Source organism: Panthera pardus, unplaced genomic scaffold, assembly GCF_024362965.1.
Source record: "Panthera pardus isolate Hobbes unplaced genomic scaffold, ASM2436296v1 HiC_scaffold_3, whole genome shotgun sequence".
NCBI lineage: Eukaryota > Metazoa > Chordata > Mammalia > Carnivora > Felidae > Panthera > Panthera pardus.
The window spans coordinates 2,546,920-2,563,893 of record NW_026526876.1 but is presented as its reverse complement, the minus strand read 5'-3'; the positions used below and the strand labels follow the sequence as shown (position 1 = coordinate 2,563,893).

General features: G+C 42.5%; 1 protein-coding gene across 4 annotated transcripts in view; it reads left to right on the top strand.

Annotated features, from left to right (window-relative positions):
* The window catches only part of ULK2 (unc-51 like autophagy activating kinase 2), an 84,387-nt gene extending 67,682 nt beyond the window's left edge, over positions 1–16,705 (top strand). For 3 of the 4 annotated variants that reach the window (XM_053893314.1, XM_053893313.1, XM_053893312.1), the window contains 7 exons: positions 5,636–5,785; positions 7,108–7,316; positions 9,271–9,461; positions 9,913–10,031; positions 10,853–11,010; positions 13,294–13,429; positions 14,343–16,705. In XM_053893314.1, coding sequence (XP_053749289.1) covers positions 5,636–5,785; positions 7,108–7,316; positions 9,271–9,461; positions 9,913–10,031; positions 10,853–11,010; positions 13,294–13,429; positions 14,343–14,401 — 1,022 coding nt within the window. In that variant the 3' untranslated portion in view covers positions 14,402–16,705. The remainder of the gene's footprint in view (positions 1–5,635; positions 5,786–7,107; positions 7,317–9,270; positions 9,462–9,912; positions 10,032–10,852; positions 11,011–13,293; positions 13,430–14,342) is intronic. The other variant, XM_053893315.1, reaches the window with a different exon arrangement.
* The last annotated feature ends 269 nt before the right edge of the window (positions 16,706–16,974 follow it).

Sequence of the window (16,974 nt, the reverse complement as noted above, 5' to 3'; positions counted from 1 at the left end):
ATCTATATGTCTGTTATTATGCTGGTACCATACTGCCTTGATTACTATAGCTTTATAGTAACCAAGGAAATGTGAGTCCTCCCCCTTTGTTCTTTTCCAAGATTGTTTTGGTTATCCTGGGTCCTTGAGTTTCCAATATGAGTATTAGCATCACCTGCTAAGATGAAATTTTTCCCTTGATTCACATGCTTTAACATATGAAAATCAATTAAGGTAATACATAACACTCAATATGCTAGGAATAGAAGTGAGTTTACTCACCTGATAAACCCACAACTAACATCATACTTAATGGTGAAAGACTGAATGCTTTTCCCCCAAGATCAAGAACAAGACAAAGATATTTGCTGTCATCACTTCCATTTACATCGCATCAGTGGCTTTTGCCAGGGCAACTTGGCAAAAATGACTACAACAATACAACAAACAAACAAAACACCCAGCTTGGAAAGGAAGAAATAAAATCACCTCTATTCACAGATGGCGTGATCCTGTATATAGAAAATCCCAAGTAATCCACTAAAAAACTATTTGAACTAATAAATAAATTCGGTAGCATGACAGGGTATAAGACCAATATCCAAAAATCCACTGTATTTCTTAGACACTGGCAAAAAACAATCTGAAAATGACATTAAAAAAACAATTCTATGTAAGATACCATCAGAAATAAAACACTTAGGGGGCTCCTGGGTGGCTCAGTTGGTTGAGAGTCCGACTTCAGCTCAGGTCACAATCTCACAGTTGGTGGGTTCGAGCCCCGCATCAGGCTCTGTGCTGACTGCTTGCTCAGAGCCTGGAGCCTGCTTCGGATTCTGTGTCTCCTCCTCTCTCTGCCCCTCCCCCGCTCACGCTTTGTCTCACTCTGTTTCTCAAAAATAAATAAATGCAAAAAAAAATTTTTTTTAAATACTTAGAAATAAATTGAATAAAAGGATAAAACTTTTATTCTGAAAGTTACAAAGCACTGATAAAATAAATTAAAGAAGACCTAAATATGGAAAGAAACCCATGTTTACAGATCAGAAGACTTACTCCCCAATTGATCTATAGATTGAATGAAACCCCTGTATGTGACAGGTCATTTTTCTCTTGCTGCTCCCAAAGTTGTCTCCTCGTCTTCAGTTTTTGCTGTTTTACTCTGATGTATCTGGGTGTGGATTTCTTTGACTTTATCTTACTTTGAGTCTGTTGAGCTTCTTGGATATACAGATTCATGTTTTTCTTCAAACCTGAGAAATTTTCAGCCACTATTTACTTGGATTTTTTTTTTTTTTTTTTTTTTTTTTTGTCTCTCCTCTCCTCCTGGTGCTTCCATCATGCATATAATACACATTATGCATAGGTACCCATAATGGTGTCTCATAGCTCTTTGAGATTCTTTTCTCTTTTCTCCTGATGCTTCAGATTGCACAGTCTCTGTAGGTTTATCTTCAAGCTCATGGATTTTTTTCTTCTGCCAATTCAGATCTGCTGTTGAACCCCTGTAGTGAATTTTTAATTTCACTTATTCTTTTTAACTCCTGAATTTGCATTTGGGGTTTTTCTTAATAATTTCTCTTTGTATTGATATTATTTATTTGAGGAGACATTAATGTCATACTTTAAATTTTTTTTCTTGGGGCGTGTGTGGCTCGGTTGGTTAAGCGTCCGACTCTTGATTTTGGCTCAGGTCATGATCTCACAGTCATGAGATCAAGCCCTGCGTTGGGCCCTGTGCTGGGTATGGAGCCTGCTTAAGATTCTCAATCTCTGTCATCCTCTGCCCCTCCCCAGTTTGCACATGCTCTCTCTCAAAAACATTTTTTTTCTTGAGTATAGTTGACATACAATGTTACATTAGTTTTGGATATACAACATAGCAATTCAACATCTCTATACATTACGCTCTGGTCACCATAAGTGTAACTACCATCGGTCACCATAAATGCTATTACAATATCATTGACTCTCTTCCTTATGCTGTACCTTTTATTCCCATGACTTACTCATTCCGTAACTGGAAGCCTGTATCTCCCACTCCCCTTCACCCATTTTGCCTTTCCCCCTACCCTCCCCCTCTGGCAACCATCAGTTTGTTCTTTGTATTTGTAGGTCTGATTCTTCCTTTTTGTTTATTCGTTTTGTTTTTCGGGTTCCACATATGAATAAGATCATTTGGTGTTGTCTTTCTCTGTCTGACTTGTTTCATTTAGGCAAAATACCCTCCAGGTACATCCATGTTGTCACAGATGGCAAGATGCCAATCCTTTTTTATGGATGCATAGCATTCCACTGTATAGATAACACACACACACACCATTGTCTTTATCTAGCCATCTGTTGATGGACACTTATGTTGCTTCCATATCTTTGCTATTATAAATAATGCTACAGTAAACATAGGGGTGCATATATCTTTTTGGTTAAAAAAATTTTTTTTTAATATTTATTTATCTTTGAGAGAGAGTGAGCATGGACAGGGGAGGGGCAGAGAGAGAGGGAGACAGGGAATCTGAAGCAGTTTCCGCACTGTCAGCACAAAGCCCCACGTGGGGCTCCATCCCACGAACTGTGAGGTCATGACCTGAGCCAAAGTTGGACACTCAACTAAGCCACCCAGGTGGCCCACATAAATCTTTTTGAATGAGTGTTTTCATTTTGCTTGGGAAAATACCTAGGGGTGGAATTATTGGACCATAGGGTAATTGTATTTTTAATTTTTTGAGGAATCTTCATACCGTTTTCCACAGTGGCTGCACCAGTTGACATTTCCACCAGCAGGGCGTGAGGGTGCCTTTTTCTCCACGTCCTCACCAACACTTGTTATTTCTTGCATTTTTTTTTTTTTTATTTTAGCCATTCTGACAAGTGTAAAGTTTTCCTTTACTTTTTAAAGTATGGTTTCCTTTAGTTATTTGAAGATGTTTAAAAGTGCTCCTCGGAAGTCGGCTAATTTTGACATTTGAGCCCTCTCAAGGGCAGTTTCTGTTTATTTTTCTTCATGTGTGTGGTCACTCTTTTTTTTTTTTTAATTGTTTCTTAACGTTTATTTATTTTTGAGAGACAGAAAGAGTACGAGTGGGGGAGGGACAGAGAGAAAGAGGGAGAGGGAGACAGAACCCAAAGCAGGCTCCAGGCTCCGAGCTGTCAGCATAGAGTCCAACGTGGGGCTCAAACCCACAAACCGCAAGGTCATGACCTGAGCCAAAGTCGGACGCCCAACCGACTGAGCTTCCCAGGCACCCTATGTGTGGTCAGTCTTTACTGTTTATTTGCACATATCACATTTTTATTGTTGAAAACCAGACATTTTATATAATAGTTCTGTAGCAGTTCTGAATTCTGACTCCTCCAGTCCCTTACCCTTTGGCTTGTTGTTTTGGGCTTAATGTGTTTAGTCTTGTCTGGACTCTTCCCGTGAAATCTGTAGGCCTGGTAGTGTGAACCCTCTGGCGTCGGTCTTCGGAGAGCAAGCTTTGGCCATGTGTACACTTGCCCTGGGATGACGGTGGCTTTGACGGGGCTCTCTTCCACTCTTTCTTTGGTCTCTCAGGCTCTCCCTCTGTCGGTACCACAGCCAACTGGTGGGCCCTGCGGCTTGCCCTCCGAGGGCTCTATTTTTGACAAATTGTGGTGGATGTGAATTGTTCCGGTCTTGTCTGATTAAATCCTGGCCCTTTTGCAGAAGGAGTCTTTGAAGCCAGTCTTCTTTCAGCCTCGTTCTGACCACAGGAGGGCTCTTCTTAGCTGTCTCCCTCCCTGGTTCTCTCTATTAACCTTCTAGATGGTCTGTTTGGCAGCTTGTTGCTCTCATGGAGCCAGCAGCCTCCTCATTTGTTTATCACCAAAATCTTCATTGTTTTTGACAGTGCACTCAGAGAACTTTCTCGTGATCTGTTTCAAATAAAGTCCATTTCCTTGGGGAGGATTTCAGAATTCTTCGTTCCGTGTCTCCACCACCGTGGAAAATCCTGGGCACCCTTCTCTAGAGCTGGGTATGAGGATGCTGGCCCATTTCTTTCAGAGTGACTCCCTTGCTTTGTGACCTGGGTGCTGGGTGGGCTGGAAGCCTCTGGTCTTTTTGGCTTGCCTCTCTCTACAGGCCCGAGACCTCTGCTCGACAAGTGAACCGAGGTGAGGGCAGTAAAGCTCTAGCATTTCATCTACGCGCCCCGGTTCCACCCTCGGAGTGGGGGCTGGGTGGAGACACGGGTTCTTACCGAGATGTGGTAGATATTCTCGAATAAATGTTTCATTTCCTGCATGCCCTCAGGACATTTTGCAGCCGCTTTGAGCGGTTGTTTTTTGAGAAGTAATTTCCACCAGTTACGGTCGTGTCACCGAGGAGCAGGTCTGCGATGCCCCTCACACACTGCCCCTTCTGGGAGTGATTGCTCTGTGGGCTCTCTGCCAAAAGTCAGTCACTGGTTGTTGGGACCGTTTTTGGAAATAGCTCTTTTGAAAGAGCATATTATGTCTCGTTCTCCTTCACAAATAGATTTAAATTTATAGGTTGTGTAAGTTCTACATGAATATACGTTCTGATTTCGGTCCGAGTTAGTGGATGTGAGACAGGTTTTTCTCCTTAAACAATATTTAGGCAGAAAATGCATATTTGATTATTTTTATTCTCTTTTTCTTTTCCATCTTCCACATGAACTTTATTGTCAGCATTTGAAATTGCACATTTCTCTAATCATGAAATTTCCTTTTCTGAAAATAAAAACATAAGCCCTTAAGAAACAATAGGATCATTGGCCCTTAAAATATACCCATGATTATCTTTAAATACATGTATACCCAATAAAATAAAATCATAACAATGTTACAGAAAGAGAGTATCTGTGTCGTTTCGTACATCTCCTGTGACAATAGGTGCTATTTAATCGATTCCCACTTACTGTTCCCTTACTCCCTAGAAGATTTTCATGAACTCTCTGTTCTGTTAATTAGATGCTTCAAGTTTGTCATGCTCTGTTGTGGATCACGGACACTGATGGCAATTTTTTTCTGTGTCTGGTTCAGTGTTTCTACTTTTAAATTTGTGATTTGCCTCCATCCCGTGACCTCAGAAATGTAATGTTTTCGAGATGCTTGGATGTGAAAAAGCTTTGGATGACTTCTGTTCATTTGCCTTAGTTTGGTGGAGAGGGACTTTTCTCCTCATCTTCCTTTAGCCCACGCTAAGCCCGTCAGGCCCCTCCGACGTTGGACCCACCTCACACCCCCCTGACAGACACACGGCTGCAGTTCCAAGGCGTGTGCTTCGACTCCACTCTCTCCCTCTTTTCAAGCTCTTACTCTGTGGAGACTCCTGTTCTTCCTTCAGCTTTACCTCACATTTTTATTCTAAGTACTTGGTTTCCACTTTTTCAAATGACCCTCAACAGGCGTGACGGCAGGTCACATACTCTGGAAGTTCACGGAAGTGACTCTGCATCCAAGGCTTTGGGGTAAAGAAGATTCACAGCTGTGAAGAGATTACTATAAAACACTATTAGTGGAGACCTACGTTGCATTTCTGATTTTAAGAGTAATAAATGCTTATTGAAAAAAAAAACCCTGATATAAAAGTACAGGTCTCCCTATAATCCCAGCCCCCAAAAGAAACACTATCAAAACGATGTAACATCTTGTGACCTTTTCACCGTAGCCCCCGCAGGAGCTTGTGGTGTGGTACTGGCACCTCCCATAGGAACAGCAGCAAGTTCCAGGGCTGTCCTGTTCACTGTAGGATCTCCTCCACACAGTGCCACGGCCCCCACTTGTACCCATATGGTCCTTCGAACGAGAACAACCTCAGGTGAAGCATCGTCTTATTATGATTTTGGCTAGTGTTGGGAGCACAGTGTTCTGTTGATGGCTTAATGGTGTGACTGAGCAAGTCCCTTGACCTCTCTGGACTTCAGTTTCTTTACCAATGACATGGAGATCATCATTGTCTTTACCTTAAAGGGTTGTAAGGTATGAATGGGACCTTATTTGTGGGAGGGGGAGACTTGATAAAATAAAAGTACTGTATATTTACAACTGTGATATTATAGCGATACGATCGAAGTGTGACTTCTCCATGATGAAGCAGCTATGCCTATATGGTGCTTCTTAGCTTATATTAAAGGCTTAATTTAGTACGGTTAGTACATTTTTTGAAATGGTAGATGGTTGTTTGTCTTTGCTTTGTCCTTTTAGAAACCTGAGTCTTACCTTTTTTGTACCTTGGGCCCCAGTCTTTGCACTGAATCCTGTCTGCATTGAGATAGGTCAATAGATTGGTTTTATCATCCTCCATACTCTACACGTAGGTCGTTAATACCCTAAATGAAGAAAGCACTTAGATCGGACTTGAAATGAGTTCTCATTTGACATCATCTTCTATATTGGACCGTGGGTTCTCTGAGTTCTCTTACACTGAGTAAGTGACCGATCACCATGTCAGCAGATCCGTAAGCAAAGGATTGTAAACAGATAATGAGAGAGGAGGTAGAGCCAACGATCTTGTTCTTCGGATTATTAGAAGTATTAAGTAATAATAAAATACAGTTTGCAGAAAGTAACGTTTTTTACCTGTTAACTAAGCCAACACTAAAAGACTGACGCCCAGCGTTGCTGAAGGTTGGCGGGATCGGTGCGCTGCCTCACAGCTACTGCCGTAGGAGGCCGTGAGGCGGTTGTCCCCAAGGCTGTAAAAGCGGGGGTCACATTTGCTCTGTGGAAATCCCATTCCTGTTTACACCAGCACTTGGGAGTATTGATCACAAACGAGCCTTTCAGAGGAAGGAAACGCTTTGGATTCCATTATAGTGTTATTTGTGATACAAAAATCAGAAATGGTATCAATCTTCCGATAATCGTTACCTATAAAAATTTAGTGAACTGCTCTGCACCGACCGCATGTTGCAGTAAAGACTACGGAGCAACAGGGAGAGATGTGCATGTCACAGATTAGTTTAAAACGAGCCATGATGATGTCTATGGAATGTGCGTATAAAAGAAGAACGGAGGGGAACTTGGAAAACTAAAACCCAGGGGGTCGGTGCCTTTTCTTTTAACATTTCCTTTGTTCCTTGGATGGTGGGAGCAGGCGCTCACTGCGGGCCCTGCGCCGCATGTCCTGTTCTCTTGCAGCGGGCTCCAGCGGCTCCGGAGGCTCCCTGTGCTCCGCCAGCGGCCGCGCGTGCGTGGGCTCCCCGCCAGGGCCGTGCTCGGGCTCCTCCCCTCCGGGAGCGGAGGCGGCTCCCGGCCTGAGATACATGCCTTATGGTGCTTCACCCCCCAGCCTAGAGGGGCTCATCACCTTTGAAGCCCCTGAACTGCCAGAGGAGACACTGATGGAGGTAGAGAAGAGACCCCTGTGGCGTGTCGCTGTAATGTCGAGAGCACGGAAGAAGGTTCTAGCAATGAGGAAAGGGCAGAATACACAAAAGCTCTGAAGCTTTTTCTTCTCTTTAACTCACCTTGTCCTTTTCTCCTTGAAAAACATTGCTGATGTGTTTTCAGAGTAATGTTAACAGTGACACTCATCCAGAACAAGCATTGGTTGAGAGGAAGTGACACATGGAGATTTTTTTTTTAATCTGAAGTTTATTTGCTAGTTATGGGATTTGTAAAGCACAGTCTTTGTCCTGAAACCGTAACTTTTTATTCTCACCGCTTGCTTTTCTTCGTAAGATAAAAGCAATACACTTAGGCTTATGAAATAATAAAGCATAATGCCAGATTAGTCGCACTGCCAAGCAAATGCTCACATTTGTAGACCAGCACCCTCCCTCGGTGGAGCCAGTTCCACAGGGAAAAACGCAGCCTAATCTGAAGCATGCTGAACACACGTTCAGAACGACAGAAGTTAATTTTGCGACTCCAAAGACTGTGCCAGTTCAGTTCCTCAGACTCGACTCCAGGACAGCACCCAGTGGCCTGCACTGTGTCCTCAGTCCCTGATTACAATGCTAACTTAGCTAGCATTTCAAATTAAAATGATCAGTTCTCCGGGCCGACAGAGAACAAATTCTCTCTCCATGCTGGACCTCCAACTAACGTTTTTATTTTGCATGAATGAGAATCAAATATTTCACATAAAAGTTATAAAATGTTGCATGCAAAATTTAGTAGTGATTTTGGAGTAGTTCTAGTCGTGATTTTGAAAATATGTACAATGCAGTCCTAAGATTGGGAAAGCAGTTTTCAGAGTTTTTTCAGTTTCCATCAAATTAGACACAAATTGTGTTCTAATACATTTTCCAGTGTATTGGAATGTACAGTCCAATATGCTGTCAGAGGGCAGAAAGACTTTCAAAAGTTAATTGGTTTATTCTCCTTTTTCTAGGAAAATGATTCTCCTTTTTTCATCATAGAAGGAGAATGAGAAGCTTAGTCTTATTTGAGCTTTCAAAAAACATTTATAGCTAAAAGCACATCTCAAAACAACATTAATTTAGGGTGCCTGGGTTGCTCAGCCTTGGCTAAAGTCATGATCTCAGGGTTTGTGAGTTCAAGCCCTGCATTGGGTGAGCACGAGCCTTGCTTTGGGTGAGCCTCACTTCTCTCCCTTTCCTTCTCTCTCTCTCTCATTTTCTCTCTCTTTCTGCCCCTCATGGGACTCTCTCTCTCTCTCTCTCTGTCTGTCTCTCTCTCTCTCTCCCTCTCCCTCCCTCCCTCTCTGCCCCTGGTTCACTTGGGCCCTCTCAAAAAAAAAAACAAAAAAACAAAAACCCACATTACTTTTAGAATGCTCATTTTTTAAAGCATGCTATTATGTCTGTACTCCCCTCTTTAAGTGAACAGCTCACAGAAATTTAGAGCTTTGGTATTAGGAGTGACTGTGAACTGAAAACTCACCAGAAATTAAAATAAAACATCTCTGGAACTCTAGGTCAGTAGAATTTACTAAACTAGCAAGAAGGGTGGTTTAGTGTAAAGAATATCCTTAAAATCCTGATGCTTATTTGGTCATGTTTTTGTCTCAAGTATGTTGATTTAGTTGTTTAGTTTTGGGGTTGTGCTTGTCTTTGTTTTGTTTTTCTGGTAAAACACAGTGACCTCATTCCTTTGACACTTAATTTTGGGGCTGCTCTCATACATACACACAAACACATGCGCATACCCACATTTGGTTTCACCTGTGTTTATTTTCTTACTAGTCTTCTGAAATTTAAAAATCTTCGTCTGTTTTGCTCATTCTGATATTCATAAGTATAGAAAAACATTAGCGCCGGCCATGGCTTATATACAGGAAAGAGTACACGCCTCCTCTTCACTGAAAGTTTCTAAGACAAATTGGCTTTGCCACAGCGAGAACACACAGACGCCTTACGCCACCTCAGTGTGATGCTGATGTTCACCGAGTGCGTGCTGGACCTGACAGCCGCGCGGGGAGGAGACCCGGAGCTGTGTGCGTCCGCTGTCTCATCCGCCGTCTCCTTGTACCAGATCCAGGAGAGCGTGGTCGTGGACCAGATCAGCCAACTAAGCAAAGACTGGGGGTAGGTGCTCCCCAGCCATTCACTTCCAGATCCTCCATGCTTTCTGTAAATTCACGTCTGAGACGGAGACCTTGTCGCACGCCGAGATCACATCCCATCTCAGGGCTTCAAGGGAGCCCCGAGTTGTTCCGTTGTGCGAGATCTCACTACATGAGCCAAGACTTGAAGATTCTGTAACCCTAGCGTTGCCTTCTCTTTGTGTCTTACACTGTCGAAGGTATTTGGCGATAAAGGGATCGTACTGATTTTTCTTTGAGGAGACCTGTTGTATTCAAAGCACACACACATCTTTTTCATGAACCTTCTTCCTCCCAGAGTTACTTGTGCATTAAAATATATCCAGGAGAACGATACTCCTTTAGAAATGCTGTTTTAATGGTGACCTGACGAGTAGAGAGCTGAGTCTGGCATGTGGGTCCCAGGATAACACTCTGCTGTCTTCTGGGCACAGGCGGGTGGAGCAGCTGGTGTTGTACATGAAGGCGGCACAGCTTCTAGCCGCGTCGCTGCATCTCGCCAAAGCCCAGGTCAAGTCCGGGAAACTGAGCCCATCCACGGCCGTGAAACAAGGTATGGGTGGGCGTGACGGTCCTCGAGCTGCTCCTTTCCCCTTTGCACTGAGAGTTGGGGATGAGGAATCCCTGTGTTGGTAAATATTCGTAGGGGTGCCTGGGTGGCTCAGTCGGTTGAGCATCAGACTCATGATTTCAGCTCAGGTCATGATGTCACGGTTTATGGGATCGAGCCCCAAGTCAGGCTCTGTGCTGACAGCTCAGAGCCTGCTTGGGATTCTCCCTCCCCCTCTCCCCTCCCCTCTCTCTCTCTCCCCCTCTCCCTCTCTCCCTCCCTCCCTCTCTCTCTCTCTCTCTCTCTCCCCCCTCCCCCCACCCCTCCCTCTCTCTCTCTCTCTCTCAAAATAAATAGATAATAATTTTTAAAAAACATTTAAATATTCTTAACTGGGGAAAGATTCTGATTTTTCTGTTTTTTGTTTTTGCCATTTAATTCATACAGGGACAGTTGGAAGTGCTTTTCTGAACCGGAAGAGAACACATGAAAGAATCTGATTTCTGGTCTTTTTTGTTTTTTAATGTTTATTTTTGAGACTGGGGGGAGGGGCAGAGAGGGGGTGGAAAACACAGAATCTGAAGCAGGCTCCAGGGTCTGCGCTGTCAGCACAGAGCCCGACGTGGGGTTCAAACGCATGAACTGTGGGATCATGACCGGGGTCGAAGTTGGACGCTTAATCGACTGAGCCACCCACCCCAACCCCGGTCATTTTTTTCAGTGATCATTTAATGTCACTTTCCTTAAATCAGCAGGAAAGGTGCACGTCACTGTGACTTTACTTGTGGAGGAAAAATAAAATTCTCATCTCAACTTCTTTTCAGTTGTCAAGAATTTGAATGAACGATACAAATTCTGCATCACCATGTGCAAGAAACTTACGGAAGAGCTGACTCGCTTCTTCTCTGACAAACAGAGATTTATTGATGAAATCAGCAGCGTGACTGCAGAGAAACTCATCTATAATTGTGCTGTAGAAATGGTAACCCTTTCTACGGTTTAACATTATTTAAGAGTATCTTTTGAGTTGAATACCTGCTTGACCTTATCGTTTTAAAAAGAGTTTGTGCCCTTGACTGCTCCCAAGTCCCAAACACGGTGATAGCCTCTTACTAAAGGAGGACTTGGACTTCATGAGCACAGGTGACACATTGAATAACGTTGGTTACCGCATTTGGTGAAGTGTTATTGTACCTCCTAAAAATTGCTAACCTTAGGCATGATCTAATCTTCTTATACTTTGCATCTAAACGCTTTGGCTGGATCTGTTTCTGCATTTTGTGCTGTCTAAGAAATTCTGGCATAATAAAACATTAGGAAAAATACCGCTCTGTTTACCAGTCCTCAAAAGTCCACGTGCCCAGATTCCACTTACTGACCTTACTGAAGTATAGACACAAAGTAAAATCTGCTTTTCAAATTATTTGGGTCTACTATTGGAAATAATTTGTTTCTATCTCATGGGGGAAAAGTTGCTCTGAAGTAGTGATGAAATTAGAGACTGTTAGTTAAGTAGTTTAGTGGGGGAAAAAATTATTGAGCAATCTTATTTTTGCCACATTAACATAATAAATCTACCTCCTCCCCCCAGAATATGTCTACTTTGAATTGTACGGTTATGTTACCCTTGGCCTTATTCCGCAAGCCATTATCAAAAGTCAAATGAAAATGACTTTGGAGTATAAACTGTTGATAAGCAGAACATACATTATTTTGCTCTAAACTATTGATATGAATAATAGGCATTGCATCACTCTATACCGGTTTGAGACTTCATATGATAAATTATTTTTAAAACTTGGGGCCAAGAAAAATGTCCTCTCCTGAGGAGTTTGGCTGTTCTTCCTTTTCTGATAACAAGAGCAGCGTAACTTGAATAAGTCCCTCCTTTTGCCCCGGCTGCACAGCAAACTTCGTGATATTAGCACCATGTTTAGTTATTTCTTCGTCCTTTTCAGAATGGATTTTCTGTACCCATTTTATTTGTTTTATTGTAAGTGGCTCTCAAGTATTTTTTGAAAGAAACAGATATCGGCAAGTACACATCAGGATACTGGGTTACTGGCAGTCCCGGCTTTTAATGACTGAAGAGAATGTTAAAGAACAAAATTCAGCCAAGTAAAATTGAAGATCTCATTGGCTTTTGTGAAATGATTCATGCATCAGGCAGCATTTCATCTAGCAAGTAGAGGAGAGCTTTACTGAGCTAAATAAAACAAAGGTGTTTGAAGGGAGAAGGGGGTAGTAAAAAAGAGGAAAGGAATCCATTAGCAAGGAATGCGTTGTTTAGGCAAAGTTGCCCTTCTAAGGGAAACTGAAGTGGGGAAGGAAGGGGTCAATCAGTAAATTTCCTAGTGCTGACCAGGAAATGCCATGTTGACTGGTTCGAGGTTACATACCTGGGGTATTGGAACTGCAGTCAGGTGAGGTATTATGTCCTGGCTTACTGACTTGGCCTAAGTGGTGCCATTTTGGGCCTGTCGTCTACTTTTTAACAAGGAAATCAGAATACCATTGAGAAGACTTCTCAAATAGTCATGACCTGTGCATAATACTACAGTCTCCTCTTTCTGGAAAGCCCCTGCCCACCTTTCTCATCACCTCTACTCCTTTATGACTCAGCCTACACACCACTTCCTGGAGGCTTTCCCTAATCTCCGCGTGCCACGGGGCGGTTAGATGTGCCCGGTATGTGTTCCGTCCCATCTCGGGGCTTCCTCCTACACAGCCACGTGTCTCGTGGAATGAGCAAGCCATGTTGTCAGGCCTGTGTGTCCCTCCAGACTGTGAGTTCTCCTTCGTGGTATGTGCAGCGCTTGGCACTTGTAAACACCCCTGAGTGAATGGGCGACTACGCCAGAAAGTTCTTTGGCTAAAGGAAGCTATTAAATGACTTTTACCACCATTTAATTATCTTATTATAACAAAATCTACCTTAATGAAATGTCAGGTTGCCCTAGTGTCAGAGTATATGTTTACAATAAACTTTTTAGTGTAGCCGTAGAAGAGCCAATTTAGAAGTATAAATGTTGAGTCATGAATCTCTCTGAGTACGGGATTATGTTTGAAGGCGAAGTAACTTTCATCGAGAAGCTCCTTTACGCTGCTCATCTGATGAGTCTTATGAGTAAGTTTTGTATAGTTTGGTAGATTATATCATCTCGTCAAAATGTGTTAGATATCATTTAAAGCTGCATTGCCCAGATGGATGTGTATTTTCGTGGAAAAGTTGAGAATCTCCTTGCTCTTGCTGACTTGGCTTCAGGTTCAGTCTGCAGCCCTGGATGAGATGTTTCAGCAGACAGAAGATATTGTTTATCGCTATCATAAGGCAGCCCTTCTTTTGGAAGGCCTAACGAAGATCCTCCAGGACCCTGCAGATATTGAAAACGTACATAAATGTAAGTTGACTTGGAAAGTGGTGTGTTATTGATTGCAGCTGAGTTGCCTCCTACGGGTGCAGCAGGAAGAGCTTGGAGTTTGGAGTCGTACTGCCTGGGTTTGAATCTTGGCTTTCCAACTTTGGGCAAGTCATTGATTCTTACTGCGGTCTGCTGCTGCTTCTAAAAGATGAGAGAGTTGTTTGAGGAACGGAGATCGTGCTTATAATGTAATGATTGATGGCTTTTGATTTTTATACCGCATTACCGTGTTGGAAGATGTGTGTTTGTGTATGTAGAGAACTCTGTTTTTGTTAAATGATAATACATGCAACTATTTTAAGCCCTGTGGGCTTCAGCGCAGAGCCTGCTTCGGATCCTGTCTCTCCCCCCTCTCTGCCCCTCCCCCACTAGTGCTCTCTCTCCTCTCAAAAATCGTGAAAGAAAAAAAAAAAAAAGAACTTTATGAAGATCCTACGTACCCCAGATCTGGTATAGACAACAGAGTGGAGATTTAGAGAGTGCCAGGATGATGATACCATTTGTGGAGTATAAGCCCTGGTGTTTGAGGAGGGGCTTGGGAGCATATGTGGTCACACCACATTTTGAAGAGCCTCAAGGGGACTGCAATTCTAAAATTATGTGCAGTTGTGAGCAAGCTAGCTATTAAAACCTAAATTTTCTTTATTTGACGTGCTAACCTACATTTTGCTCCTGTGCATCACTGAGCTAGACATTATATCTAAACAATTATCAGGCAGAAAGAAGAAAAAATCTTCAGAATGGTTCACTTTGGGGCAAAGATAGAACAGAGACAAGGATGTAGGTGGAAAGTGGTTTTGTTTTTGTTTTTGTTTTTGTTTTTTTTTCATTTGTTCTGCCCTTGGTTTTGAAAACAGAAATGACTTTTGCTCTGAATTTACTTTATTTCTAGATAAAACTAGTATTGAGAGAAGATTGTCAGCACTCTGCTGTAGCACCGCGACCCTGTGAGCGGCAGCCGGTCCGGCCCCTGGACCAGTGGTGGAATTGAGGAGAGAAGTTTGGGATGACAGCTCGGGTTCTGGTTCCCCATCTCCAGGAAACCGTAGTTTCTCACCTGGTGACTACCAAAGAGCAAGGAGTGACTTCACAAAGGAAGAACAATCCAAAACTACATACTTGTAGGAAATCTGCCTTATCGGAGACGACACCCCTTCCCCTTTTCTTTGTAGAAGCAGCAGCAAGAGTATTCCACTTGGCTCTCAGTTCGAACCTGGTAAATAAACGTACCTTAGAAATAGAACTATCAGTGCAGTTATTCTTAAAGACGATTAAGAGGGGAACAAAATGAGTGGCTCTTTACTCGTTCATCAGAGCAATGTGTGAAATTCCATGTATTTACTGAGGTATAAAAGTAAAAAGAAAAAAAAAAATCTACATCTCATCCGGGCAGTTTGATATCTGGGGTAGGTTTGTCTAAATCTGAGCACGCATCCTTAAACAGCTCAGGAGGAAATAGCTTAAGAACCAGCTGAAAGAAGGCTCTTGGAAGAAATTGTGAAATCTTCCATCTGATCTAATATGGACACATGTCACTCTTCCAAAATCTTTCGTATTGCACTAATTTATTAAAACAACTGTGCATTGGGTTTTGCAATTTAAAACTAACTGAGGCACAATGGACTCGTTTAAAATATTTTACTTGATTATATTCTATACACACACCCTTTCCAGAATTCACATGTAATGTCTAGTGGACTTTTAAACGGTAAAAACTTGTGTTCATGTGGACCGTTGCATTTTTTTAACCTGTTCATCCACACGTAACAGATTTTCTCAGTGGTATTTTTGAGTTGCTGGTCGTTTGCCTTTGGTTTTATTTTTTACCGTGCATGCAGAATGTGCATTGACGCCTGTGATCTCTACGTTTACTAAAGGCTAGGTTTATTTGGGCAGTATTAGAAAGAGTATCAATCGGGAGACTCTCAAGAATTTTAGCCGGGCCACAACAAAGTTGGCGACCTAAAGGCTTGTTAGTGATGTGGAGTTTCTACGTGACGTTAGTGGCAAATGAGGTTTGTTTTCTCTTAGGAAAATGGGCAGCTCTCTCTCCAGCCTAATGTGTATTTTTCACGTTAATCCTGGCAGTTCACCAGATAGCTAGTCACCAGATAGCTAGACGTGGAGAATGCGGGCAGTTAACATCCTTCCAGAAACCGTTCCTACGTCGTGTATTGTTTGATTTCTTTTACTCACCTGCTTGAATACTTGAATAAACATTCTCCACTTTTAATCCTTATATCTTTATCCTTTTAGATAATATAATCTGAACTCTGACAAATTGCACAGAAGCTCTTTGGCATTAATCTAACTTTAGCGTACTGATAAAGACAAACAAAAACATGGTTTTTCTTTTACTTTGACGAAGTAATGTAATTTTTACCTTATTTATCTGTATGAAATTCCAGCACTTAATTTGAACATTTATTTATATGATGTTTGTATTTTTAGGTCTTTAATACAGTGTTTCTACCTCCCATTTGTAACTGCATATGCATTATTCTTGAAACTAGGTAAAACTCACTGAATTGTTGTGTAATAGCCTTTTTATTATTGCCTGTACAGATGTATATTGAGGTAAAATAAAAGTGACAAAGTGTTTCTGGGGCCAAGCTGGGTCCGTATTACGTGGCTTGTCAAGCCAGCTCCTTCCTCAGTGAGTTTGGAGGCTTGGTCGCTCATATCCTTTGTCCTGCCCCAAGATTTCCGATGCTCGGGGACTGTCAACGCAGGCTGCCAGGCATGTAGACTACGTGATGAGGACTCCTGCGCCTCCCTGCGGGGGTGACGAGCACTGGTATTAGGGACACTCTAGTTTGTGTAATTTCTTCAAGCATACCGAGCAGTTTCCTTCACCTTCTCGTAGTTATCAGCCGCGTTCTCTCAGTAGATCGTCCAAGGGGCTGGGTTCCTTCTGGCCCCTCCACCCTGTCCTTTATTTTTTTATTTTTTTTATTTTTTTCTTTAAACAGGATGAAACAGGTTCTCAGCAAGTAAGTGATGTGTCTGAAGTCAGGTAACTAGTGAGGTAGTTAAGCCATGCTTTGTGACTTCCAAGTTCATTCTTCCTCCTCTTGTATAATAAAGGTCCGTCTTGTGATAGATGCTGTGTGTGAAACCGTGAAGTCTGAACAGCAAAGAACAAACTGTAAACTCATGAATAACGGTTCTGATTCTACTTCCATTTTCAAGGCCGGTTGTTTTCAGAGATCTTGCCTTGATTATAGCAATAATAAATGCTTTATGTTTCCACGAGTATTTTTAAATTCCGTATCATCTGTTTCATACGCTAGAAATGGGCCAGTCTGCACACCCATGGGTTGACACCCGTATTGAAGGCATAACGTGGGAAGTTACTGAGCACACGCATGTAAACAGAGGCCTGCTCGGTGAATCTGCTAACCAGCTCTTCCCGCTGGAAGAGTTTGCCTTTATAACGGCACCTCTGTCCTGGACCTAACGGTTCCCACAGTCCACGCGCCCTTATCCCCGCCCAGAGGAACAGTCGAGGCAGCAATGGTCTC